General features: G+C 48.5%; 1 protein-coding gene across 1 annotated transcript in view; it reads right to left on the bottom strand.

Annotated features, from left to right (window-relative positions):
• Positions 1-26925, bottom strand: part of LZTS1 (leucine zipper tumor suppressor 1) — a 50571-nt gene that overhangs the window by 7469 nt on the left and 16177 nt on the right. Inside the window, exon 2 of the mRNA XM_029066631.1 lies at positions 687-1165. Coding sequence (XP_028922464.1) covers positions 687-1031 — 345 coding nt within the window. The 5' untranslated portion in view covers positions 1032-1165. The remainder of the gene's footprint in view (positions 1-686; positions 1166-26925) is intronic.

Here is a 26925-nt window from a genome sequence, read left to right as displayed (position 1 = left end):
CCCTCCTCACCTCCGCCAAACTAACTCTCTTCTCCTCTTCAAAGCCCTACTGAGAGCTCACCTTCTCCAAGAGGCCTTCCTAGATTGAGCTTCCCCTTTTCCTCTGTTCCTCCCCTCCCCCAACCCTCCGCTCCTCCTCCTTCCCCTCAGCTGATCCCCCTTTCCCTCTGCTCCCCCTCCCCTCTCCTCCACCCTCTGCACCTCTCCCTTCCCCTCAGCACTGTGCTCATTTGTATATATTATTTATTATCCTATTTATTTTGTTAATGAGGTGTACATCCCCTTGATTCTATTTATCTTGATAATGTTGGCTTGTTTTTGCTTTGTTCTGTTTGGCTCTGCTGTCTTTCTCCCCCGTTTAGACTGTAAGCCCGTCACTGGTTAGGGATTGTCTCTATCTGTTGCCGAATTGTACATTCCAAGCACTTAGTTCAGTGCTCTGTACATAGTAAGCACTCAATAAATACTATTGAATGAATGAATACAGTGCCTGGCACCTAGTAAGTGCTTAACAAATACCATTATTATTATTAATAAAAATTTTAACTATTATTATTAATTTTTACAGGCCTGTTGATCCTGTAGCAGAAATGCTTTCCAAGTTTGGTGTGTGTGTTGGGGGGGGATTGGCTTTCCTCTTTCTCCCCTCTTCCACCTCTCACCATTGCCACCCACCCCTCACTCACCAGTTCCAGTTGGTTGGAGAAGGGTACGAGTTTGGGCGGCGTGGATGAGCCGAAGTCCATCCCAGCCTGGCCCCCAAGCTCCCCGCTGGTCAGCGATGTGTAGTCCGTGCGGTGGGAACCTCGTGCTTTCTGGCTGACCTTGATGTAGAAGAAGTCTTCGCTCTTGCCCATTTTGGAGCTGGACTTGCTGTGGCCGGACTCCTGGGAGAAGCCGAATCTCAGCAGCCCGTCCGAGTACCTGTGCAACTTTTTGAGGTGGGAGGACTTGCGCAGCTTGTACTGGGAAGCGCGGCAGTGCTTGCTGTGAAAGTTGTGGCCAGAGATGAGGCTACTGACACTTCCCATGGTGCCTCGGAGCTGAGGGCCTGGTGGGTCGACGACGCGGTCCAACGGTTATGGTGCGGGAGCGAGGAGGTGTCTGGGCTCGCTAAAGAGGCTCTGGTCATAGCCAAGGCCTCGCGGAGGCCGGGGGAGGCAACCTGGAGTGGAGAGAGCCAGGACAGGAAGAAAGGTCATTGTCGAGATGGTCCGATGAATATCGAGGGTGAGCAGGACCTGTGACAGGCCCATCTATTGCTCTCCAGTCAGTCAATCATATTATTCATTCATTCAATAGTATTTAGTGAGTGCTTACTATGTACAGAGCACTGTACTAAGCGCTTGGAATGTACAAATCAGTAACAGATAGAGACAGTCCCTGCCCTTTGACGGGCTTACAGTCTAATCGGGGGAGACGGACAGACAAGAACAATGTGTGCAGAGTACTGTGTTAAACACTTGGGAGAGTACAAAATAAAAATAAACAGACATATTCCCTGTCCATAGAGAGATTAAAGTCTAGAGGAGATTCTTTCATCATCATCAGTGGTATTTATTGAGCACTTAAGCTCATTTTGGGCAGGGAATGTGTCTGTTTATTATCATATTATACTCTCCCAAGTGCTTAGTAGTGCTGTGCACACAGTAAGCACTCAATAAATACAACTGAATGAATGCAGAGCACTGTACTAAGTCCTTGGAGAGTACAATAGAACAGTCGGTAGACACAGTCCCTGCCCGCAATGAGATTACAGTCTAGAGGGGGAGACAGACCTTAATAGAAATAAACAATTTTGGTCCACGTCCACCCAGGGCTTGTTTATCTATGGTGTTGGTGGATGGGGATCAGTAGAATTCACCAGGCAAAGCCTTACCTTAAATTCTGTTCTTCTGGCCACAGTACTCTAGCAATCTTTGTTTTTGTCTTTATGTTGCCTTAGTACTTTGTATCATCTTTCCTCACGTGTCTGTTGTCAGACCCCTATCCCCCTTTTTATTATCCAGGCATGAGCTTGCTTCTATCTTCCTACAACTCAGCCCACATACTTCGCTCCTCTAGTGCTAACCTTCTCACTGTGCCTCCATCTCGCCTGTCTTGCCGCCTACCCTTAGCCTCAGTCCTGCCTCTGGCCTGGATCGCCCTCCCTCCTCAAATCCGACAGAAAATTACTCTCCCCTCCTTTCAAAGCCTTATTTAAGGCACATCTCCCCCAGGAGGCCTTCCCAGACTAAGCTCCACTTTTCCTCATCTCCCACTCCCTTCTGCGTCGCCTTGACTTGCACCCTTTGCTCTCCCCACAACTCCCAGCCCCACAGCATTTATGTATATATCTGTAATTTTATTTATTTGTATTGATGTCTGTCTCTCCTCCCCCCCCCCCCCCCCCGCCAGATTGTTAGCTTGTTATGGGCAGGGACTGTCACCGTTTATTGTTGTATTGTTCTTTTCCAAGCATTTAGTACAGTGCTCTGCACAGTAAGTATTTAATAAATAAGATTGAGTGAATGAATTAATGAATGAATGAGAGGGACCGTATCTGATTCCCACCTGTATATTCTTTCCCGGCACTTAATACAGGGCCCTGCATTTTGTAAGTGCTTAATACGCATTACAACAATTACTACTAGCCAATTCTTTCAATTTCCTCTCCCACTGAGTCCTTCACCTGAGCCACTGTCAAAAAGCAGAGTGGCCTAGTGGATATAGCATGGGCTAGGGGTCAGAAAGGATCCTGGGTTTAAATCCTGGACAATGATAATAAAGGTATTTGTTAAGTGCTTACTATTTGCTAAGCACTGTTCTAAGCACTGGGGTAGATACAGGGTAACCAGGTTGTCCACATGGGGGCTCACACTTTTAATCCCCATTTTTAAGATGAGGTAACTGAGGCACAGAGAAGCAAAGTGACTTGCCCAAGGTCACACAACAGACAAGTGGTAGAGTCGGCATTAGAACCCACATCCTCTGACTTCCGAGCTCGTGCTTTTTCCCGCTAAGTCACGCTGCTTCTCCAAGGGGATCTGCCACTTGTCTTCTGGGTGGCCTTGGGCAGTCACTTCCCTTCTCTGTGCCTCAGTTACTTCTTTGTAAAATGGCGATTAAAACCGTGAACCCCACGGGACACGTGGTTGTAGGTTAGGTTGTATCTACCCCAGCTTTAGTACAGTAACTGGCACATAGTAAGCGCTTAACACATACCCTGAAAAAAAGCCCCACTTGGACCCAGTTGGATTCATTTCCTTTCCCAATCTCCATTTTCCTCCAGGGTGCGGGGAAAAGGGGAAGGGAAAGGGCCGATAGGCCAGTGCAGGAAAGGTCAGTGGCTTCTGAGCAATTCAAAGTCAATCAGCAGTCAGAGCACTTTATAGCTGTCCACTCCTCACCTCTCCATTGGCTCTGGGGAAGGGGCAGGGAACATCTACCTTCATTTCCCTGAAGGAGATGCAGAGAGGTTCAGTGACTAGGCCGGGGTAACTCACCAAGTCAGTGTGGGCGGAACCAAGCATAGAAGCCGAGGGGTTCGGACTCCCAGTAAACACTAGGCCACCTCCACTGCATCTCGCTGACAGCTTGGCCTCACCCACGGGACACTGGATCAAGGGGAGGAGGCAGTGATAATAATAATTGTGGTATTTGTTAAGCGCTTGCTATGTGCCGGGCACTGCACTAAGTGCTGGGGTAGGGACAAGCAAATCGGGGTAGGTACAGTCCCTGTCCCATATGGGCCTCACAGTCGTAATCCCCTTTTACAGATGAGGTAACTGAGGCCCGGCGAAGTGACGTGACTTTCCCCAGGTCACAAAGCAGACAAATGACAGAGCCGGGATTAGAACCCAGGTCCTTCTGACTCCCAGGCCTGGGCTCATGATGGTTGGCCACTTTGGAGACCCTCGGGACTACTTAACATGGGACTGGGGACCCACCTGGATTCCTAACTTGCTATGTAGGGGACAGATCCATTTCCCTGCTACTTATCTTCTCTCTTATCCTACTAGTCACCAGCTATGACACTTCCTTCCTCTCAGTCCACCTACTCACTGTGTCTTGTTTTCATGTCTCCAGCCACTTGCTCATGCTTTCTCCCTTCTGCCTGGAATTCCCTCCCCAGTCACATCTAGCAGACCACAGCTATCCCCATCTTTAAGGCCCTTCTGAAATCTCCTCTCCTCTTGGAGGCCTTCCCTGATCTCTCATCTTCCATAATCTCCACTTAAGCACTCTGTGTCACCTAAGAGCTGGGATACTCACACCCCTGTAGCACGTATGTACCTATCTTTGTAAGCTATGACCACCCCCCCTGCAATTTATTTTAGCATCTATCACCCCTGCTGGATAGTAAACTCCTGTCTGCTACTACTATTGCTAATAATTGTGATATTTGTTAAGCACCTACTCTGTTCCAAGCACCCTGCCAGTTCTGGGGCTGATGCATTACAAGCAAATAGGACACGATCCCTGTCCCATGTGAAGCTCACAGCCTAAGTAGGAGGAAGTTAAGATTTAATCCTTATTTTACAGATGAGGAAACTGAAGCACAGAGAAGTTAAGTGACTTGCCCAAGGTCACCCAGTAGGCAAGTGACAGAGCTGTGATTAGGACTCAGTTCTTCTGACTCCCAGGCCTGTGCTTTTTCCAAAAGGTCGCTTTGAATGAATAAATGCTTCCCTCTTTCATTCTCCTCATAAAGAACATGCAGGGCCCAACTTGCATGCTGTTTGATTTGAATAACAGTAATTCAAATTAGTCTCCAGGAGAATCTGTACTGCCTTGGGGAAGGATCAGCAGGACTTCCGGGTGTCTAGGATGTAAGTTTTTTTGTTTTTTTCTACTTAATAGTATCTGTTATAAGCTTACTAGGTGCCAGGCACTGTACTAAGTGCTGAGGTAAATTCAATCTAATCAAGTTGGACACAGTCCATGTCCCACAAGGGGTTCACAGTCTTAAATCCCCATTTTGCAGAGGAAGTAACTGAGGCACAGAGGAAATGAAGTGACTTGCCCAACGTTATACAGCAGACCAGTGGCAGAGCCGGGATTAGAACCCAGATTCTTCTGACTCCCAGGCCCGTGCTCTATCCACTAGCTGCTTCTCTTCTCTGTCAGGGACTGGGCTGGTGACAGAACTGGATTCCCCCCGGCCCCACACCCAGTGTTTGATGTCCAGTAAGTGCTCAATAAAAACATCTCTATTATCTTGAAGATCTTGAAGGAAAAGGGTCATGTTAAACTAAAATTATTATTATTATTTTTATTGAGAAGCAGTGTGGCTCAGTGGAAAGAGCATGGGCTTTGGAGTCAGAGGGCATGAGTTCGAATCCCACATCTGCCACTTGTCAGCTGTGTGACTGTGGGCAAGTCACTTCACTTCTCTGTGCCTCAGTGACCTCATCTGTAAAATGGGGATTAAGACTGTGAGCCCCACGCGGGACAACCTGATTCCCCTGTCTCTACCCCAGTGCTTAGAACAGTGCTCTGCCCATAGTAAGCGCTTAACAAATACCAACCTTATTATTATTATTATTATTACTCTCACAACCTCCTTGGGAAATAGGAAGGAGGGACACAGGTGAGAGTGGAGGAGCACAGTTCACCTCAATCATCTAGATCTCATTTTTCTGCCCCCTCCTAACCCAGGTCATTTTGAGAGCTCTGCAGCTTCGATCTTCTTGATCCCTAGGAACTCTTCTGTGATCTTCAACTGGGAGACCCAGCAAGAAACTAAACTTCCCTTCATCCCTATCCCCCTCCCCTCCCCATCTCCCTCCCTTATGGTCCTTAAATAATCTCCTCACCATGGGGCTGTTCTCAGAGTTAGGCAAGTTCCCCTCTCCACATCTCCACAGATATGTTTTACCTAGATTTGGAGCACCAGTGGGAGAATGGAATTTGGGTGTTTTACCAACACTTATCCTAAGTGATAAGAGGGATAAAATGGTTTTCATTTTACCCCTAAAGAGACTGAGGCAGGGGAGAATGAATAGTAGAGTTAATCCCCCAGGTTTGTCTTTATTTTGCTTTCCGAAAGGAGTCACTTTCCAAAGGGTGCATCTGACCTGGGTAATACCAATAGTGGAATTTATTAAGCACTTACTATGTGCCAAGCACTGCGGTAGGTATGAGAGAATCAGTTTGGATACAGTCCCTAACTGACTGAGGCTCACAATTTAAGAGGGTGAAAGAGAGGGTATTTTAGCCCCATTTTACAAATGAGGACACTGAGGCAAGGAGAAGTTCTGTGGCTTGCCTAAGGCCACAAAGCAGCAACGGAGCAGGGTTGGGCAGAAAGCCCAGGTCTTCAGACTCCCAGACCTGTGGTCTTTTCCCTAGGCCACGATGCCTGCTCAGATCCCATGGAGAATGTGCAGACACTGGGTTTGTCCCACTGGCTTGCCAAACACCTTCTGAGACTATCAGTCAGCCCAGCTATTGCAGGCCGCTGAGATTCAGCTGTGTCCCTCTTTGTTTAATCTAGCAGTGCCCTGGGGAACTCCAGGGCCCATCTGGGACTAGAGGCTGTTGATTTAAGCCTAATGAGCACCAATCTTGCTCTGGAGGAATGAGCAATGGGGGAGGTACAAAGGGGCAGTGGGGCTATGGTGCTGGAAGCCTCCACTCAGGGCTAGGACAGGCATGCTCAAAGGCGGATCTTCTTGGATCTGCAGGCTTTTTATGGCAACCCACTTGCTCTAGGCAGTTTGGACTCCCACCACTCACTCCCCAGGGTGTCGACAGTCTGGGGAGGCTGCAGCTGGGGCAGTGCCAAGTCTCGGAGACCAGAGTGGCGGAGAGCTGGAGGAGGCTCTTCATGCACAGGTTTGTGGGGGCTGGTCTAGGAAACAGACTGCACGATGGAAAAGAGGGGTTTCATTATTTGGATGGGGGGCGGGCAGGGTGTATGTGTGAGTGAGAAAGAAAGATTCAGAAAGTGCAGTGTGGCTGGAAGTGGGTGTTCCTGGCACTCACAGGGAGAAACAAAAGGAAAATCTCTCAAGTGGAACAATTTCCAAGTGGAATAATTTCCAAGTGGAATAATTTCCAAACCACTTGCCCATTCTGAGGCCCGGCCACACCTCCAGATGGCAGGTGGTCCCATCATCGGGGCACAAGCAGGTGGATTTTCTTCAGGCTCTTAGGACTCTGAGTGCTGTGTGGCGAGGAGCAGGTTGTGTGTGTCGTGCTGTGAGATGCGGGCGAGCACACACATACAAACACACACACACTCTCACACAGACGATGCCCGGGTGAGTGAGTCATCCTGAAAGGTTCATTGTGCTGGGCACGTTGTTGTTTCAGAGCTGTTCTTGCTCCATTCAGAGATGATTACTAGCATTTGTCTATAATTGCCTAAGAAGGTTGAGAGAGCAGCCGCCAGGCACTGCCCAACCCTCACCCACACCTAGTTGGGGGAATCGACTCTGAGCAGGGTCTACCTTTTTGGAAGTGCCATTTCAGTGGGCTAGTCTAAAGAGCCATAGGGCAGCCATTTGACCGGTTCTACGCTGGACCATCTGGTCTTCAGCCTGTGTGGACCCTTTGGATGTGGCCCTGTCCTGCTCTGGCTCTTTCCAGGAAACAATGTGGTCTAGTGGAAAGATCATGGGCCTGAGCATCAGGAGATGCACGTTCTCATCCTAGCTCTGGTCGGTGACCTGGGGCAACCCACTTAACTTCCATGAACTTCAGTTTCCTCATCTGTGAAACAGGGATAAAATACCTCCCTCCCTCTTAGACTATGACCCCTTGTGGAGCAGGGACTGTGTCTTCTCTGATTATTTTACATCTATCCCAGTGTTTAGCTTGTGGCATGTAGCAGGGGCTTAATAAATACCACAATTATTATACGATGCTGGGCCACTTCACATAGGGTATTTTCTGTTCTGGCATCCAGCAATCCTCCACCACTACTCCTGCAGCCGAGCTCTTAGGCTTAAAAGCAGCAGCGCCTGTGTTCACAGGGACCTAGGAGAGGAAACAGGGACTGGAGCAAGTGTGGGTGTTGAGGCCTCGCCCTGGAGAATACTGTAGGTTTGGAGAAACTTCCACAAAATATTCCATGATGTCATTACATGATGCTGCATGCCCTGCGTAACTCATGTGATTTCACACGCATCTGGGTGTCTAGTATATGTGAAGGTCATCACTGGCCTTTCTAGGGAGCCAGAACATTCTCGAGTTCACGGCCTGTGGCTAGGGGGTGAATACTGACTCTAGTAATGCTGCTCAGCTTGAATTTCCTCTTTTTTCTCTCCTCAGCTCCACTCAGGCTCTGATGAGTCCCTGATGCATCATCCTACCTGCAACGGAAATGCAGGAACACATTTGCATTTTCCAAATAGCTCCTTTCTCTACATAGCCCTAAAGCCCAGCTTCTTCCTTATCTCCCTGACTTTGGGAGTTCACCCTTTGAAGCAGGGAGGGCGGGATTCCTCTTCCCATTTTCCAGAGTTTGAGAATGAGGCGCAAAGCGGTCCGGAGGCCTACGCTGATCAATCAGGGTTCTAGAATTTGCTTGCGTGGTTCATCTTTCTTTGATATCCCAGGTGCTCAGCCTTAGGACCTCCCAGAGGCTGGGGGGAAAGGGCCCCAACACTCCAGCTTGTCAGCCTCTGACAGCCATTTTGCAGGGAGATGCCTGCCCACACAAGACTTGGCACCAGGCCAGCTTCCCCAGCTGTGTCCCCTCCAGGGACTGAAGAGGCCTGGTGCCTGGGGTTAATTGGCTCCCATTCTTGGTGCAGCTCCTCTCGTCAAGTTTTCCCTCCTCCTGCCTTAAGCAGGCCCAGCTCTCCAGCCAGCCAGACTCCAGGCTCCCACAGCCTCCACTGCTGCTGCCTCCTCCTCCTCACGCCTCGTCTGTTTGTTCTCCTTGACCTCCCTCCAATTTGCTATTGCTCTTCTAGTGCAGCTTCAGAACAATCTAATCATTTCTCCAATAGGTTGCTGGGAAGGCACCCTTTGGCCAGTCAGTCAGTCGTACTCATTGAGCACTTACTGTCTACAAAGCACTGAACTAAGCACGTGGAAGAGTACAATAAAGAAACACATTCCTTTACCCACTATGAACTTACAGTCGAGAGGAGGGGACAGACATTAATATAAATAAATTACAGATATGTGCACAAGAGCTGGGGGGCGGGGAGTGAATAAAGGGACCGAATCAGGGTGAGGCAGTAGGAAATGTGAGAAGAAAGGAAGGCTTAGGGAAGGCCTCTTGGAGGAGGTGTGCCTTCATTGAGGCTTTAAAGGGAGGAAGAGTAATTTGTTGTTTATGAGGAGGGAGGGCACTCCAGCAGTTGGTCAGCTTTTGGGTAGAGTAAATAGGAGTAGGAGAGGGAAGAAGAAAGAAAAAGAGGAGAGGGATGGGGATCTAAAAATGCAGGGAGGAAAAGGAGGCAACAGCCTGGGGTGTGGGGAGAGCTGGGGGTTAGGCTGCCGGTGGGCTAGCAATGGAGCCCACGCAGCTCACAATTAAATGCATTCAGATTTCATGGAAAAAGCAGAAAGCGAAGGGGAACTCATTCAGCGTCTGAGTCATTCCGATGAGGGGAACAATCAGAGGCAATTCTACTTCCCACTGCTCGGGAAAGAGCGAACGTTTTGTCGCTCTGCACCCTTTTGTGTGAGGCTGTTGGCCTCCACGCTGCCAGCTGTGCTGCGATGCCTGAGCTGCCAGCGCCGGGGCCTGGCAGAGGGTGACCTGGGCTTCCGATGCTGGGGTTGACATTTGCATGGGAACATGATTTTCCCCATCCTAAGATAAAGCCACAGTTGCATGCAAAGCTCTTGCAAATTCAACCCCACTGCTGTCACTGTTGCTGCGGGCATCACCTGTGTGGGAGAACAGAAGGCGAATGGCTTTCCAGAACTAGAATAACGGGGAATGCCAAGTGTTCGGTCTCACAGTGCCTAGCAGTTCCTCGCGGGTGGGAGCTAATAATAATAACCACAATGATAAGGTATTAATAATAGTAATAGTGGTATTTAAGCACTTACTATGTGCCAGGCGCTGGAGTAGACACAAGGTAATAGGGTTGGACACAGTCCCTGTTCCACATAGGGCTCACAGTCTCAATCCTCATTTCCAGATGAGGTAACTCAGGGCCAGGGAAGTGAAGTGACCTGCCCAAAGCCACGCAGCAGAAACGTGGCGGAGCCAGGATTACAACCTAGGTCCTTCTGACTCCCAGGCCTGTGCTCTATCCACTAAGCCATGCGTATGTGGTATTTCCTCCTCTAGACTGTAAGCTTTTTGTGGGCAGGAAATGTCTATGCAGGAAGCGTGTCTTCCAACTCTATTACAGTAGCACAATGCTCTCCACACATTAAGCGCTCAATAAATACCACTGATTAAGTGCTCATTATATGTCAATTACTGTTCTAAGCATTGGGGTAGATACAAGATAATCAGGTTGGACACAGACCCTGTTCCACATGGGGCTCAGGGGTCTGTTGGAGGAAAGGGGATTTACTCCCCATTTTATAGGCGAGATATTCGAAGCACAGAAAAGTGAAGCGACTCGCTCAAGGTCACACAGCGGACAAGCGGCAGAGTGGGATTAGAAGCGAGACCCTCTGACTCCCAGGCCTGTACTCTATCCACTAGGCCATACTGCTTCTCCTGGGGGTCAGAGGATCCTGGGTCTGGGTCTTTGCTGGAGAAGTCCGTAAGGCTGCCAGATGGAGGAGCTCTGGTCACGAGTCACACTTCTATTGGCATCTTCACAACAGTCACTGGAGCCCCGGGAGGAGAGCCCGGCAAAACCCTCAGCAAATGTTTCTCTCCGGCCCGTGCGCCAGGACCTACAGCGAGCAGGATTGGGCTACGAGTACCGCACGTTCCTCAGAAGTGGATAGCGCACGGGCCTCTGAATCGGAAGGACCTGGGTTCTGATCCCGGCTCCGCCACGTATCCGTTTTGTGACCTTAGGCGAGTCACTTCACTTCTCTGGGTCTCGGTAACCTCACCTGTCAAATGGGGATTAAGAGTGTGAGCCCCAGGTGGGACAGGAACTGTGTTCAAACTTTCATTCATTCAATCATATTTATTAAGCACTTGCTATGTGCAGAATACTGTACTAAGTGCTTGGGAAAGTACAATACAACAATAAAGTGACATTCCCTCTCCACCTGATTGACTTGTATCTACTCCAGTGCTTAGAACAGTGTTTAGTACATAGTAAGAGCTTAAGTACCATAATTATCATTATGATTATTACTGTTTTATCAGTGACTGCTGGCTCTGAAGCAGAGTACCAACAGGTTCTCCTTCCTCTGGGTCCTCCTTCATCGAGTCCTGTTCCCCAGGGCTGGATGCCCAAGGGGCCAGGGTGAGAATAGCGCTTAGAACTTAGTGCTTAGAACAGTGCTTGGCACATAGTAAGCGTTTAACAAATACCATCATTATCAGAATGGTGTGACCTCATCAGCACTGGCTGATCAACAGAGCAGTGTGGCCTAGTTGAACCAGCATGGGCCTAGGAATCAGAGGACCTGGGTTCTAATCCCAGCTTGGCCACTTGATTTCCGTGTGACTTTAGTCCTGTGACAACTTCTCTGGGCCTCAGTTTCCTCATCTGTTAAGTGGGGACTCAATTCCTGTTCTTTCTCCTCCTTAGGCAATGAGCCCCAAATGGGACGAGGATGGTGTCAACCTGATTAACTTGTATCCACTCCAGTGCTCAGCACATAGTAAATGTTACACACCACAGCTATTATTTTGAAGCAATGTGGCCTAACGGAAAGTTTACAGGTCTGGGAGTCAGAGGAAATGAGTTCTAATTCTGGTTCTGCCACTTGTCCACTATGTGGCCTGGGGCAAGTCACTTAATTTCTCTGGGCCTCAGTTACTTCTTCTACAAAATGGGGATTCGGACTGTAAATCCCACATGGGACATGTGGGCTGTATCCAACCTTGTAGCTATTCCAGTGTTTAGTATAGTGCCTGGCACATAGTAAATGCTTAACAAATACCATTAAAAAATTTAAAAAAAAGCACTAATTTGGGAAGGAGAGTTTTGCTATTGGCTTGCATTAGAAACAAACTGCCAAATGCGCAGGAGCTTAGGATCATATTCATTTGCATAATCATCTCTACCACAAAATTCCCCACACCCGATTTTAGAGAAAATAAAAGATTATTTTTGCAAGCAATGATAGTGGTGCAAGGCAGGATAGGAAGAAGCATAGGGTCAGGATGCCTGGGAAAAATTTTCCTTTTTCTATTTTGAAATGAACTGAAGTAGGAGGAAGAGGAAGGTTACCTTAATTGAGTGCCCATTGTATGAACCATTTGGGAGAGTGCAATAGAAATGCGCTTCTCTTCCTTTCCCTGCCTTTCCTCCCTTTTTTTCTTCCCCTCTGTTTTCTCCTGCTCCCCTTATTGTTAGACTTAAATCCCCCCAAAATAACTCTGCTCCTGTTTGGGGGAGGCAAAAATTATAGCAATTACATGAATAAATATGGTATATAGTTATGATAATGATGATGATAGGCAGGGATTGTTATTTTACTGCTGCATTATACTTTCCCAACCCCTTAGTACAGTGCTCTGCATACAGTAAGTGCTTAATAAATACGATTGAATGAATGCATGAATGTTTATAATGACTGTGGTATTTGTTAAGCACTTACTATGTGCCAAGGACTGTTCTAAGTGCTGGGGTAGACACAAATTAATCAGGTTAGACATAGTCCCTGTCCCACATGGGGCTCACATTCTTAATCCCCATTTTACAAGTGAGGTAACTGAGGCCCAGAGAAGCTAAGTGACTTGTCCAAGATCACACAGCAGGCAAATGGTGGAGCTGGGATTAGAACATAGGTCCTTCTGACTCCCAGGCCTGTGTTCTGTCCGTTAAGCCACGCTGCTTCTCTGTAAATGAAGTACGAGAGACTGATTTTTCAGAGGGAAGGTGGTTTAAGAAATCACCACGAAACTAACTCCAACAGATACCCTCTGATAATTCTGCTCTAAGGGAAACAAACTCCCCATTCAGTGGTCTCAAAGCCTTCTTTGGTTTTGTTTCCTCACAGAAGCGGAGACTGAGGTCTTGGGAGGCTGTGTGATTTGCCCAGGGTTACTCCGGGGGCTGAGGCTGGAAAAGCATTTGCTGTCTGTTCTCCCACACAGGTGATGACCTCTGAGGTTTCTTTTTCCTTTGCTGCCGGCAGCGACCCTTCCTGGCATACAAGGCTGTGGTCTAGCAGCATTTTCTCCACATGATATTAATCTGGGGGCACTGACAGGCATCTTCTTCCCGCCTACGGAGCCCTGTGAGCTAGCAGCTTTGGAAAAGGAGGAGGAAAATAACCACCCAGCAAGCTGACATTCTGGAGAGGTGGGGAACACCACCACCAAGAGAAGCAGCGTGGCCTAATGGAGAGAGCACAAACTGGGAGTCTGAAGGACCTGGGTTCTGATCCCAGCTCCCCCACTTGTCTGCCTTGTGACCTTGAGTAAGTCACTTCACTGTGCCTCATTTCCCTCATCTGTAAAATGGGGAGTTAGACTGTGAGCCCCACATAGGACATGGACTATGTCTAACCTGATTTGCTTGTATCTATCCCAGCACTTAGAACAGTGCTTGGCCACATAGTAAGCACTTAAACTCTGGGGTAATAAAGATGTTATTAATACAGTGCCTGGCACACAGTAAGCACTTAACAAATGCCACTGAAAAAAGCACTTAAATACCCCAATTATCTCACTAGAGTGTAAACTCCTTCAGGGCAGAGATCATCATGGAGTCTTCTGTGCTCTCTCATGGGCTTAATAGGGTGCTCTGCAAACAGCAGGTGCTCAATAAAGACCACTGATGGATTGGTTGATTGCACTGGGTAGGAAAAAGCGTGTGTGGTGCCATTCAAGCTAAGGAAAGCCAGGTGGGCAGTAATGCTCAGAGGGAAGCCAAAGTTTCTGCTCAAATGTGCTGGGGGGAAAAACAACAAGGGCAGAGTATTTTCAGAGGGGCCTTGAAGTCTGTTCCATTTCACCTGAATCCGTTGAGTGGTGGGAGGGCCTCTAGTCAGCGAGTGTATGTGTTTGTGGGGAGGGTCCATCAGTGGGGAATCTGTGCAGATGCCTGTGTGATGTTTGTGCGAGGGTGGCACCTCCATAGCAGTGGCTGTCCCGGTGAGTCTTGACATGTTCTGAGGAATCTGTTCAGCCACGCTACCGCCTCTCCTTTCCACTGAATGTTTTGGTTCCTCTATCCCTTGCTGATCTGTACTCTCACTCTTCCTGGCTTCTGCCTGTGGTATGGAATCCTCAGACCCGGGAGGACATCCCAGAGGCTCCCAGAATGCTACCTCCTCATCCCTGTGCAGACCAACAAAGGTGATTTATTCGTTTTCCCAAAACAATAATAATAATTGTGGTTTTTAAGTACTTACTATGTATCAGGCACTACACTAAGTGCTGGCGTGGATATGAGTAAATTGAGTTGAATGCACATCGGGTTTATAGTCTTAATTCCCATTTTACTGATGAGGTAACTGAGGCACAGAGAAGTGAAGTGATTTGCCCAAGGTCACATACCAGGCAAGCTTATTTTGTTTGTTTTGCTGTCTCCCCCGTTTATTCTGTGAGCCCATTATCGGGCAGGGATTGTCTCTATTGCCGAATTGTACATTCCAAGCGCTTAGTACAGTGCTCTGCACATAGTAAGTGCTCAATAAATACAACTGAATGATTGAATGCATGAATGGCAGAGCTGGGACTAGAACCCTCAGGCCTTGGGCTGGGTGTATATTGGGCAGAGGCTGGGCCCTCCTGGAAGAACTTTCTGGTTCTTCAACCTTAGACTCACATCAGATTGTCTCTCAAAAAGAGTTAAAGCAGGCAAGGGTGAGCGGGGTGGAACAGATTACTGATCACTTTAGGTGGAATAAAGGTAGTGCAGAGGAATGAGAAGGGAATAAGAGGAGAGGAGACAGAGGGGAAAGAAAGTGGGGAGGATAGAAGAACAAGAAATAGGAAGGGAGGGAAAGGAAAAGGGTAGAAGAGGGAAAGGAGGAGAAGATTGGGGAGAGAGTTAATGATGTGGGAAGGTGGGGAGGTGGAGATGCTCTCCTCCTTTAGACTGTGAGTTCATTTTGGGCTGGGATCGTGTCTGCTCATTCTGCTCTATTGTACTCTCCCAAGCACTTGGTACACACATAGTAAGTGCTCAAAAAATATGATTGATGGATTGATTGGACATCTGGCCCGCTGCCCCTGGCTACTGTTGCCTCTGCCACAAGAGTACTGAAGTCGGGCATTGAGAGACATTGCTGGGCAGTGGTGGGCGAGGAGGCTGGAACAAGCCACACATTCCCCTTGCCATAGCAGGTGGCCTCTCTGGGCCTCGATGACAGTTTCTGATTCGCCAGGTGACATGCTTCAAGCCAGGCTGCAAATGGACATGTTTGGAGAGGCCAAGTCAGTGGCCTAGAAGCAGCATAGCATAGTGCTTAGAACAGTGCTCGGCACATAGTAAGCGCTTAACAAATACCAACATTATTATTATTATTATAGTGGATAGAGCACAGGCATGGGTGTCAGAAGGCCATGGGTTCTAATCCCACTCCACCACTTGTCTGCTATGTGACCTAGGGTAAGTCACTTCACTTCTCTGGGCCTCAGTTACCTCATTTGTAAAGTGGGGATTGAGACTGTGAGGCCCATGTGGGACAGGGACTGTGTCCAACCCAGTTTGCTTGTATCCACCCTAACACTTAGTACAGTGCCTGGCACATAGTAAGTGCCCAACAAATGCCACAATTATTACTATTATTATTATTATTAGTGGCTGGATATTGTAGAATGTAAATGATAGCAATCATTGAGGTCTTTTTATTAAGCCCTTACTAAGTGCTGAGCAGTATACTAAGTGCTGGGATAGATCTCAGCTCTGCCACTTATCAGCTGTGTGACTGTGGGCAAGTCACTCAACTTCTCTGTGCCTCAGTTACCTCATCTGTAAAATGGGGATTAACTGTGAGCCTCATATGGGACAACCTGATTACCTTGTATTTAGCCCAGTGCTTAGAACAGTGCTCTGCACATAGTAAGTGCTTAAATACCAACATTATTATTATATGTTAATCATGTTGTACACAGTCCCTGTCCCACATGGAGTTCACAGTCCAAGTAATAATTGTGGTACAAATAATAATTGTGGTATAGGTGCTGGGGTAGATATAAGCAAATTGGGTTGGACACAGGCCCTGTCCCATATGGGGCTCGCAGTCTTAATCCCCATTTTACAGAGGAGGGAACTGAGGCCCAGAGAAGTGAAGTGACTTTCCCAAGGCCATACAGCAGACAAGTGGCAGAGCTGGGATTAGAGCCCAGGTCCTTCCAACTACCAGGCCCATGCTCTATCCAGTAGGTACTGAATCCCTACTTTACTGATGAGGAAACTGAGGCCCAGAGCAATTAAATGATTTACCAAAGGTCACTAAGCAGACAAGCTAATGGGCCGGGATTGGAACCCAAGTCCTCTAACTCCCAGGCCCTTGCTCTTTCCACTAGGCCATGCAGATTCTCCAGCATGGGCATATCTACCAACTACAGTGTACTCTCTCAAATGCTTGTTGTGTGCTTTGCATTCAGTAAGTGCTCAATAAATACCACTGATTGACCTATTAATTGATTAGCAATAGAGGCAACCGTGACAACTGCACCTGTTGCCAACCCAGGTAAGAAGGTTGCCATAAAGTTGCTGCTTTATCATAAAGTCTAGGACTTTTCAGATGGCAGCAACAGGACCCCAGATAACTGTTCCAACTAATAGGTGACACCCAGGCACTTTAGGGGCAAGAGACAAGAGTGTCTGAAATGATAAATGAGAAGAGAAAACTTGCAGGTGTTTGGTCCAAGCAGAACTCTCAGATGAAGCCAGAAGGTTATTTTTCTTTTAAGCTCTCGTGTAGTCACGGCTCCAGCCCTGAATCGGCAAGTCAGGAGGCCCTGAGCCAGTACTTTGCTGATGCTACCGGGGCCATTTTACCCCTCGGTGAACCGGGGAGAGTAATCCCACTGTCCCTCTGATTCTCAGGAAAGCTCTGACAAGGTGTTGGATTTTGAAAATCCCTGAAGTTCAGTGAGCTTTTGGGGAGAGAGACACCATGGTGCATCACCAGAGGTTATCACCGGGGATGTGAGACTGTGTGGTTACCACGTCAGGTGGCATTTAATGGATATTCAGTCACACCTGGCTCCAATATTTCATACATGACTGAAACTACTGCTAATGACATGGCTTCTTCAATAACCCTGGGCCTGAGCAGAGTACATCTGCATACTTGTGAACACTGTGGCTTCCTGAAAATTACCTTTGTTTAAACCCATATTCCATTACAAAGGACCTAGGTTAAACGGCCTTTCGTTCCGTTATTATAGAAACCCACTGCTGTTTTAAGTTGTTTCTCCTGAAGAATTGGAATCAGTCAGTCATATTTATCGAGAATTTACTGTGTGCAGAGCACTGTACTAAGTGCTGGAGAGTACAATGCAACAATGAACAGAAACATTCCCTGCCCACAAGCTAAAACATATATGTTGGGGGGGGTGTGTTGTTCCTTTATGAACTCATGTGTCTGTGAATGTGTGTAAGTTTAATGCCCTGGTCTTTGTCTGAGAGAGCAAGTCTGCCTGCCTAAAGATAAGATTACAGATGAATGACTAAAATGTCTGGATGTAAGCACCATTCCTGGATTAAACTTCCGACAGACCCTGGATAGAGACTCCTATCACCCCACCAAGTGCAGCCTTGCCTGGTGTAGAGGGAGGTGTGGGTTGGCTTGGGGAGGGAATGTTAAATATGATCCAGTTAATATCCAATTCCCCCTGCCACATTATTTCTGATGGGATTAGAAACAGTGAAAGGATGGATAACAGCAGTGACTTTGCTGGCCTTGTTGTAGCACATACAGCCTGGGAGCTGCAACTGGCTCCTTGTGCATAATCTGTGCTTTTTTTCAGTGCTCACTGTAAGTGGGAAGCCCGGGGAGAGACGAGGAGGGAAAGAGGGACATGTTAAACTACTGCATCTCATGGGTTTTTCCCAATGAGTTCCATTTCAGACCTGGGAAAAGGGAGAAAGAGAAAGGACCAGGATAGATGAGAGGATGGCAGAGAAGCCGAAATAGAAAATGAAATACCAGGATCCAGAAGAGAGAGCGAGGGAGAGGGGAAGAAAGGAAAACAATGAGGTGAGGAATGGGAGAAGGAAAGGGACAGACAACGGGAGAAGGAGAGAAGGAGAGAAAGAGATGGAAGCAGAGGCAGAGAAAAAAGAAAAAGACCTGGGGAGATCTGCCTGTGATTATAATGTAAATGAAGGGACGAGGGGTGCCTGGTAAAAATGGTGGGAGTTGAATGGAGAGAAGATTATATCATAGCTGGTGGTTATGGAGACCTCATCTCTTCTTTTTGTGTGAGTGTCACAGGCAGGGGAGAACCCGCTATTAACGGGAAAAACTCTCTGCTCCAGAGCAGGTATATGGATGTGTTGGTGGGTATTACATAGTCTGACCTGAGTTTGAGGTTTGGAAACATGCAAATCCTTAAGAGGACATCTGTCTTCAAATCCCCTTGTTTCATCTGGTTCCAGCACCAATCCAAGAATTTCATGCGCGATCCAAACCAGCACTGTCTGTCAGCTTCTTGGCAGACCACCAGGGACTCTGACTCACATTCTCCGCCCAGGGTTTGGGAGTCCCAGATCAAGGGGAGGGCTGATAGTGAGAAAACGCTGCCCTGAAGCATACCTCTTTGGGCATCTAGGATTGCCCCTTTGCAGAGGGCTCAGGACTTTGAAGATGACTGTGGGCACCTCTTTTCATAGTTTGTAGGAGGATGACTCCACAATTTACCTCATTACCAATTTTACCTTCATATCCAACAGACCACCACTCTCCTCACCTTCAAAGCCTCCCTAAAATCACATCTCCTCCAAGAGGACTTCTCCCTTCTGCATTGTCCTCAGATCTGTACCCTTTATTCACCCCACCGTCAACCCCCAGCACTTATGTACATTTCCACAATTTAATGTTCGTCTCCCCCTCTAGACTGCAAAGCTTCTTGTGGGCAGTGAACGTGTTTACCAACCCTATTATATTCTACCCTCCCAAGTGCTTAGTGGAGTGCTGGTAAGCATTCAATCAATATGAATGATTGACTGATCTCCTTCTGCCTTCTGTAGGATGTTGCTACGTGGATACCCTACCCTCACCTCAAGTTCAACATGTCCAAAATGAACTCATCTTCCCTCCTAAATCCTGTCCTCAATCTAAACTGCCCATCTCTGTAGATACACCACCATCAGCTCTTTCTCTCAGGATTAAAATCTTGGCATTATCTTCGACTCCTCTCTTTCAACCCCCATATCCAGTTTGTCATTAAATCCTGTAGGTTCTCCTGCCACAGTTCATTCATTCCATCATACTGAGTGCTTACTTTGTGCAAAGCACTGTACTAAGTGCATGAGAGAGTATAATATAACAATAGACTGATATATTCCTTGGTGACAGTGAGCTTACAATGTTTCCTGGTCTGCCCCGTGACCACCAGCCCAGTCCAAGCACTTTTCCTACCCTAACTCGACTGCTGCATCAGTCTCTTCACTGACCCCCCTGCTTCCATTCTCTCCCCACTTTAGTCCATACTTCACTCTGCTCCCTGGATCATTTTTCTAAAGCATAATTCTGCACAAGTCTCCCACTCCTCAAAATCTTCGATGGATACTCATTCCTCTCGGCACCACGGGGAAACTTGTGATGACCGGTTTTAAGCCACTCCATCGACTCTCTTCCCACTACATCCGCAATTCGCACACTTCGTTCCTCTCAAGCCAACCTTCTCACTGTGCCTTGTTCTCTCATCTATTTCAAGAGGGTTCCCTTCCACCTGAAACGCCTTCCCTCTTTATATTAGGCCGTCCATTGGTCTCCTCATCTTCGAAGCCCTTCTGAAATCATTAGTCCTTGGGGAGGTCCTCCCTTGATCTTTCATCTTTCCACCTACTGCCCCCTCAGTACTTCCACATCACCTAAGAACTTGGATTTTCACCCACTCTCCCCTTCATCTACTGTACTTTTACGTACATAGCTTTATATTTGTTTGACTCCCCCCTTGTACAGTGTGGCTTAGTGGCTAAGAGAAGCAGTGTGGCTTAGTGACTACAGCATGGGCCTGGGAATCCGAAGGACCTGGGTTCTAATGCTGACTCTGTCACATTGTCTGCTGCGTGAACTTGGGCAAGTGACTTAACTTCTCTGGGTCTCCCTTTCGTCATCTGTAAAAATGGAAATCAAGAGTGTGAGTCCCAGCTGGGACAGGGACTGTGTCCAACCTGACTGACTTGGATCTATTCCAGCACTTAGAACGGTGCTTGATGCATAGTAAGCGCTTAACAAGTACCACAATTGTCATTAATAATGTATTCTAATATCCGACTCCTCCATTAGATTGTAAACTCCTTGAGGGCAGGAAATGTCTTCTAACTCAATTGTACTCTCCTAAACATTCAGTACAGTGTTCTGCCCAGAGGAGGCTCTCAAATAATAGTTTGGGAGTGCTGGGCTGGAGTGAAAGGGTCTTTAAGGCTGGGTAAAAGGCAGGCAGAGTGTGCAGGCAGGCTCTCTGAGATCTCTTTGGGCTGCAAATAAGCAGGGAGTGATGGATGACCTGCCATTTGCCCTTTGATGGGTCATTTAGGGATGAGTTGAGAATTGTTTTCCGGGTCCCCCACCTGACAGAACCTTTATCAGAGAGGATTTGCTACCACTGGGTAGGAGGGAGACCCTATTTCTTCACTACTCTGTCTTCATATATGGCCCATAGAGAGCCTGGATCTGATCTTTCCCTGGGGGTCATCACTTCCCTGGACCCCGGTGCTCTCTGGGGCCCCCCACATCATGACCCTGGAAAGCAGCATGACATAGAGGATAGAGCATGGGCCTGGGAGTCAGAAGCTCACGAGTTCTAATCCCGGCTCTGCCAGGTGTCTGCTGTGTGTCCCTGGGCAAGTCACTTTGCTTCTCTGTGCCTCAATTCCCTCATCTGTAAAATGAGGATTGAGACTGAGCCCCACATGGGACAGTGACTGTGTCCAACCCGATTTGCTTGTATCCACCTCAGCGCTTAGTACAGTGCTTGGTACAAAGTAAGCACTTAAGAAATACTATTACTATTATTTCATCCAGGGCCCGGAGGTTTCTGCGGAGGCGGCATGGGGCCAGTGAGTCCGCCTCCTCTTCCTTCGTAGAGGGAAAGTGACTCGTAGGAGCCGGTTAATTTCCCAAGAAGTGGCCTTGTTAGCACTTGGAGTGGCCCCCAGCAGGCCCCTCTCCATTCCCCCCCTTCCCCTGCAATTTGCTCGGTAATCGTGCTAATTGGAAGGAGTTCAGCAATTCTGACGACCCTATTTCCTCCGGCTGTTGGGGCCGTGACTAATTTTCTGGAGGCAGAGCCCGTCCGGACGAACACCCTTCCTCCCGAGTTTGCTTGTCATTCAGCCCCACTGAAAGGCCCCATTACCACACACTCATTCACTGTAAGCCATTGTCCTGGTCCATTCACTGACATTCATTGGGATAATTCCTTCTCCACGAGCACATTGAGGCGAAAGCACAAGGGCGCGTGTGCACATGTGTTCCCCCCTGATTTCCCATTAGTGGAGGGGACACTTCAGATAAAGGCCAGCCTGGCTTGAATTACACGTTCCACCCCCCTTTAATAGCTGGGGACTCCATCGGCGCTAATGTTATTTCAAGGAGTTCCAGGAGAATCCGCGCTGACGGGTGGCAGCTCGTTACCGAGGTCTGCGTGGAGGTCAGAGTGCCCGAGTCATGGGCCCTGTGCCAGGGGCGTCTCAGTTCAGCGCACCCTGGGCCAACTTTCTCGGTTGCCCGTGGCCCAGAGCCAGCTGGGCGGACACACCGACTCCAGATCTACCGCCACGCTCACGGGCTGGGCGCCTCTGCTTGCTTCCAGGCCCAAACCAAAATTTCCTTCTCAACTATGAAAGAGAAATGATCAAGCCCATAAAATGGGACAAGGAAAAATGGAAATTCGACCACCACCTGAAGCCCTGATGGGTAAACAGGATCCTCTCAGTTGGGGCTGGAACGATTCTAGGTGCTCCAGTTCTGTAACCTTTCAGGGTTGGATGTGGCCATCTCACATGATTCATGGTTGGTTTTTTTTTAGGTTTTGTCATTCCACTTGCCACCTCGGGCTGGCAGTTTGGTGGAACCTTTCGATCCTTCTTAATCAATCAGTAGTATTTGATGAGCACTTACTGTTTGCAGAGCACCGTATTAAACACTTGGATGAGTTCAACAGAGTGGGTAGGCATGTTCCCTGCCCTCAAGGAACTTAACGGCTAGAAAGGGAAACAGTCGTTCAAGAGAGTAATGGGGGCTACAGGTAGTCTCAGAGCAGATGCTGCTAAGCTGGATACTTATGGTGTTCAGGACACCACAGACAGGACAATTTACTGGTCACTGGGGCCAGGGATAGCTCCTCTTTCCCTGAAGGGATCTCTCTGGACAGCTTTTTCTCAGAGGGTTGATGGAGTGGTTTTTTTTAAATGGTATTTGTTAAGCCTTACTATGTGCCAGGCACTGGACTAAGCACTGGGGTAGATACAAGATAATCAGGTTGGACGCAATCCATGTCCCACAAGGGGCTCACGGTCTTAATCTCCATTTTACAGAGGAGGTAACTGAGGCACAGAGAAGTTAAGTGACTTTCCAAGGTCACCCAGCAGACAAGTGGCAGAGCCCAGATTAGAATGCAGTTCCTCCGACTCCCAGGACCACGCTCTATCCACTAGGCAGTGCTGCTTCTCTAGGCTTATACTGTATTTCCATTATCTCTTCTTTGCTACTTTTTGTTTTATGAGCTGGGTGTGGGAGGGGAGGAAGAGAAGGCAGAAAAAGAGAGGGAAGAAGCGGGGTGTGTGTGTGTGTGTGTGTTCCACAGACAGGTATCACAATCTTGTTCACATCCTGTTCTTTTAGGGATAGTCCTCCCTTGGCAGGCAAGCCTAGGAAGGTGCCTATTTTGTCACCTTATTTTGTCCAAACGTGGAAAAAGATGGGTACCTTCACCTCCCTCCTCACTGTGAGCCATGAGGAAATGCCGGTCTCATGGGATTTCTCCGCTGGGGAGAACATGGGTGTGGGTGTTGTCTGCCTAGAAGGCCTAAACCCAGGAGCTTTCCAGCACTTAAATTCGAGTGGCACCTCTGCTGATACCAATCTGAAATTCACCCACAGTCGGACCTGCTCATTTTGTTCCCGACTCACGGCTGAATCGAGGGGTGATTTGTCGTTCAGGGTGTGAGGGTGGTATCTGGGAGTGGTGGTGTGGAGGGCAAGAGACTGCCGGGAACTCTTCCTGGCTGTGCAGACTGGAGTGGCTTGGTCCTGGAAGATGGAGGTTGAAGCAAAGCAATAGAGTGATTACGGTTTGGGCTGGCAGGTGAAGTCCACGGACCAGAGCTTGGGCACATGGACAGAACTTGGCATGGGGCAACAGGACTTGGCAATGGTAATTTGCGGTGGGCAGGATGCCCGGGCCCTAGAGGCAACACGCTGGTCCGACCAGCCTGTCACTTGGGCCAGTGTGCAATTTGAGGGCTCCCTACTGTGTGATGGGTTTCTTTTGGCTGGAGAGAAAGTAAATCAGAACCTTTGGGGTCAGGGAACTGACTTATGTTGAAGGTAAAACTGAGTGAAAGAGCTTTCTGAATGCAGTTCTTGCTGCTCTCCCAGGCTTTCAAATTACTTGTGGCTGTTTTCTCATTTGTAAAATAGGGATTAAATCCCCGTTCTCTCTCCCTCTTAGACTGTGAGCCCCATGTGGGACAGGGACTGTGTCTGACATGATTATCTTGTATCTACGTCAGTGCTTGGTCTGGGGCTCATAGTAAATGCTTAACAAACACCACCAACATCATTAATAATAATGGTATTTTTCAGCACTTACTATGTACCAGGCACTGTTCTAAATGCTGGCGTGGATACAAGCAAATCCAGTTGGACAGAGTCCCCGTCCCAGTGGGTCTCACAGTCTCAATCCTCATTTTACAGATGAGGTAACCGAGACACAGAGAGTGAAGTGACTTGCCCAAGGTCACACAGCAGACAAGTGGCAGAGTCAGGATTAGAACCCATGACCTTCCGACTCCCAAGCCCATGTTCTATCCACTATCCCATGTGGCTTCTCATCATTCTCATAAAGTTGGGGCATGGATCAGGTTAAAGGGACATCGATCAGAGCCATCAAACTGGGCAAAAGCTGAGCTCGAAGGGGAATCTTGGGCCAAGCTGTAGAGGAGCCGATTTTAATAAGATTAACAAGCCAAGTGTGTAACGTGAACCCACGCCTCAGAGTCAGCGGGTGGAAGGGAGTTCAGCTGCCGGCCCTGACCTCTCCGCCGCTCTTCTCAGATCTGTCTGCTTGTGTGGGAGGGATAAGTGCCATTGTTTTTATCACTTTAGAGGGGACATGAAGTGTGTGTCTGGGGGAGATATATGGGTTTTCCTACAAAGAGGTGGAAAAGCAGCTTCCTTTGTTCTCCCCTTTGTTCACCCGAGTGTCCATGCGTGTGAGGAGCTGCACGATCCGGCGTTGAGTGAGCATGTTACAGTGTGTTTGTGGGAGGATCTGTGCATGTGGTCTGGGATCCAAGGGTGTTTGTGGGGAGAGGTAGAGGGAAGCGGGGGGGCGGTGGGAGTGGGGTGAGGGTGCCCACAGGGCATTTCTCCACAGTGCTCCAGGCAGACACTTGAGCACCTGCCCTCAAGACTGTAAAGTCGCTGTGGACAGGGAATGTGTCTGTTTACTGTTATACTGTACTCTCCCAAGTGCTTAATACAGTGCTCTGCACACAGTAAATGCTCAAAAAATACGATGGACTGACTGCATTCTCCCTTAGGCTCACTCTGTCTCAGGGTCTTGCTGCCTGGGACCTCTAGCAACTTCCTTATTCTCCTTTCACAAGAGGAGCAAGATTAGAGACAATGAAGCTAAAGGAGGAGGAGAATGCCAGGTGTCTTGTCTGGCATGGCTGGCAGCATGCTGGCGGGCACCAGCTTCTGCAGCCTGCTGGTTTGATATTTTTTTTTCTTTTTTTTTAACCTGCCTAAAACTCTCACCTTTGAGTGATTTCCTAGGTGGGGTAGAAGACCCAAGGAGGAAGGTTTAAACCATGGTCCCTCCCTGCTGCGGGGTGGGAGGGCTCACCCTCCCACTGCTTCATCACCTCACATCCAAAAGAGATGGTCTGGAAAACAACTCTGGTGCCAAAAAACCTATTTTAAGAGAGGCAGTTGGAGGGAGGGAGGGGGGAGAATGACAGTCTAATGTTTCAGTGAAGTACGGGGGCTCTTGACTTTCCTCTGCCTCCCCCACACACAGCTGGGGGATTGTTAAATCGCTGCTTTGGAAAGGAATCAGGGCACAATTGTTGTCAGGAGCCTTGTCTGAGGAGGCCCGATCAATGTCCCTCCCCCTGAAAATGCACCAAGCTTCAGTGCTTCTCCGCCACCCAGATTCTGACTGACATAGGGATGGAATAGCCCGCCCTTCTAAGAGAGCTATAAGTTGCTAGAACCAGGCCCAAGCCAGGAGAGTTGGAACAGGCCTCCCCTCTGTTGACAGTGCACCTTTCATTCATTCAGTTGTATTTACTGAGCACTTACTGTGTGCAAAGCAATGTACCAAGCGCTTGATAGAGTACCATATAACCTGCTGATTTCTGGCTCCCGGCCCTCAGGGCCCTGCAAACAATAATAACTGTGGTATTTTTTAAGCGCTTACTATGTGCCAGACACTGTATCAAGCACTGGGGTAGGTACAAGACCATCAGTTTGGGCACAGTCCGTGCCCCACATGAGGGTCACAGTTTAAGTGGGGGAAAGAGATAATGGGTATTGAATCCCCATTTTACAGATGAGGGAAATGAGGCCCAAAGAAGTTAAATGGCTTACCTAAGGTCAGCCTGCAAGCAAGTGGAGGAGCTGGAATCGGAACCCAGGTCCTCTGACTCCCAGGCCTGTGCTCTCTCCACTGGACCACCTTACAGGCATAAACATGCTATTTCCCCTTTGCGTCCAAATGAGGTTTACCAGGAAAGCATCAGAAAAGGAGGTTTCTAGTCCACCCCTGCCCTCACTTCTTCTCGGGCTCTTGATTCTTGACTGCTCTGGTTCTTGACGTCTGATGGGAGATGCTGCCTGTGTCTCCGGCTTAGTCCAAGTCCACTGTATTTCCCTGGCCTGGGCCCTGAGATTTTCCATGACAGTGCTATTCCCAGCAATGGCCCATGCTAATCCCAGCCTGCCCTCCAACTCTCCCCTTGACCTGGGGCGGTCACCTCTCTCTTTCTCACCTCTATCTTCCCCATGCCTCGATCTTGTCCATCTTCATTCATTCATTCAATCATAATTATTGAGCGCTTACTGTGTGCTGAGCACTGTACTAAGCGCTTATTGTCCAACTATAGGGAGGTTGGGGCTGACGCACTCCTTCCAAGGGCCCTGCTGATCAATGCATCCATGAATGGAAGGGTGCAAGAAAAGAAGCAAGAGAAACTACTGTCTGAGCTCCAGAGTTGCCTGGGAAGAACCTGGGCTCCAGCCTGATGCAAAACTTTCATTCCTGAGGCTGGAAATTCAGTCTGGAAAATCAGACCTGAACTCCTGCCAAGAGAAAAACCTGCCCCTTGCCTCTTTCAGAGCCTCACAAAGGAGATCAGCTCAGTGGGCGAGGAGCAACTCGGATGAGACCTCTGAGGCCGATGTCGAGCGAGACCTTAAGTCTCTCTACTACTTTCCCATTAGTACTGGGTCGGGCCCACCAGGGCGAGAAGATACCCAGATGTCCACACCGTGGGTCCCTCTCTCGGCTGGCATGTCGCTCCT

This window comes from Ornithorhynchus anatinus, chromosome 5, assembly GCF_004115215.2.
Source record: "Ornithorhynchus anatinus isolate Pmale09 chromosome 5, mOrnAna1.pri.v4, whole genome shotgun sequence".
Lineage (NCBI taxonomy): Eukaryota > Metazoa > Chordata > Mammalia > Monotremata > Ornithorhynchidae > Ornithorhynchus > Ornithorhynchus anatinus.
This window is presented reverse-complemented; position numbering and strand designations above follow the sequence as displayed.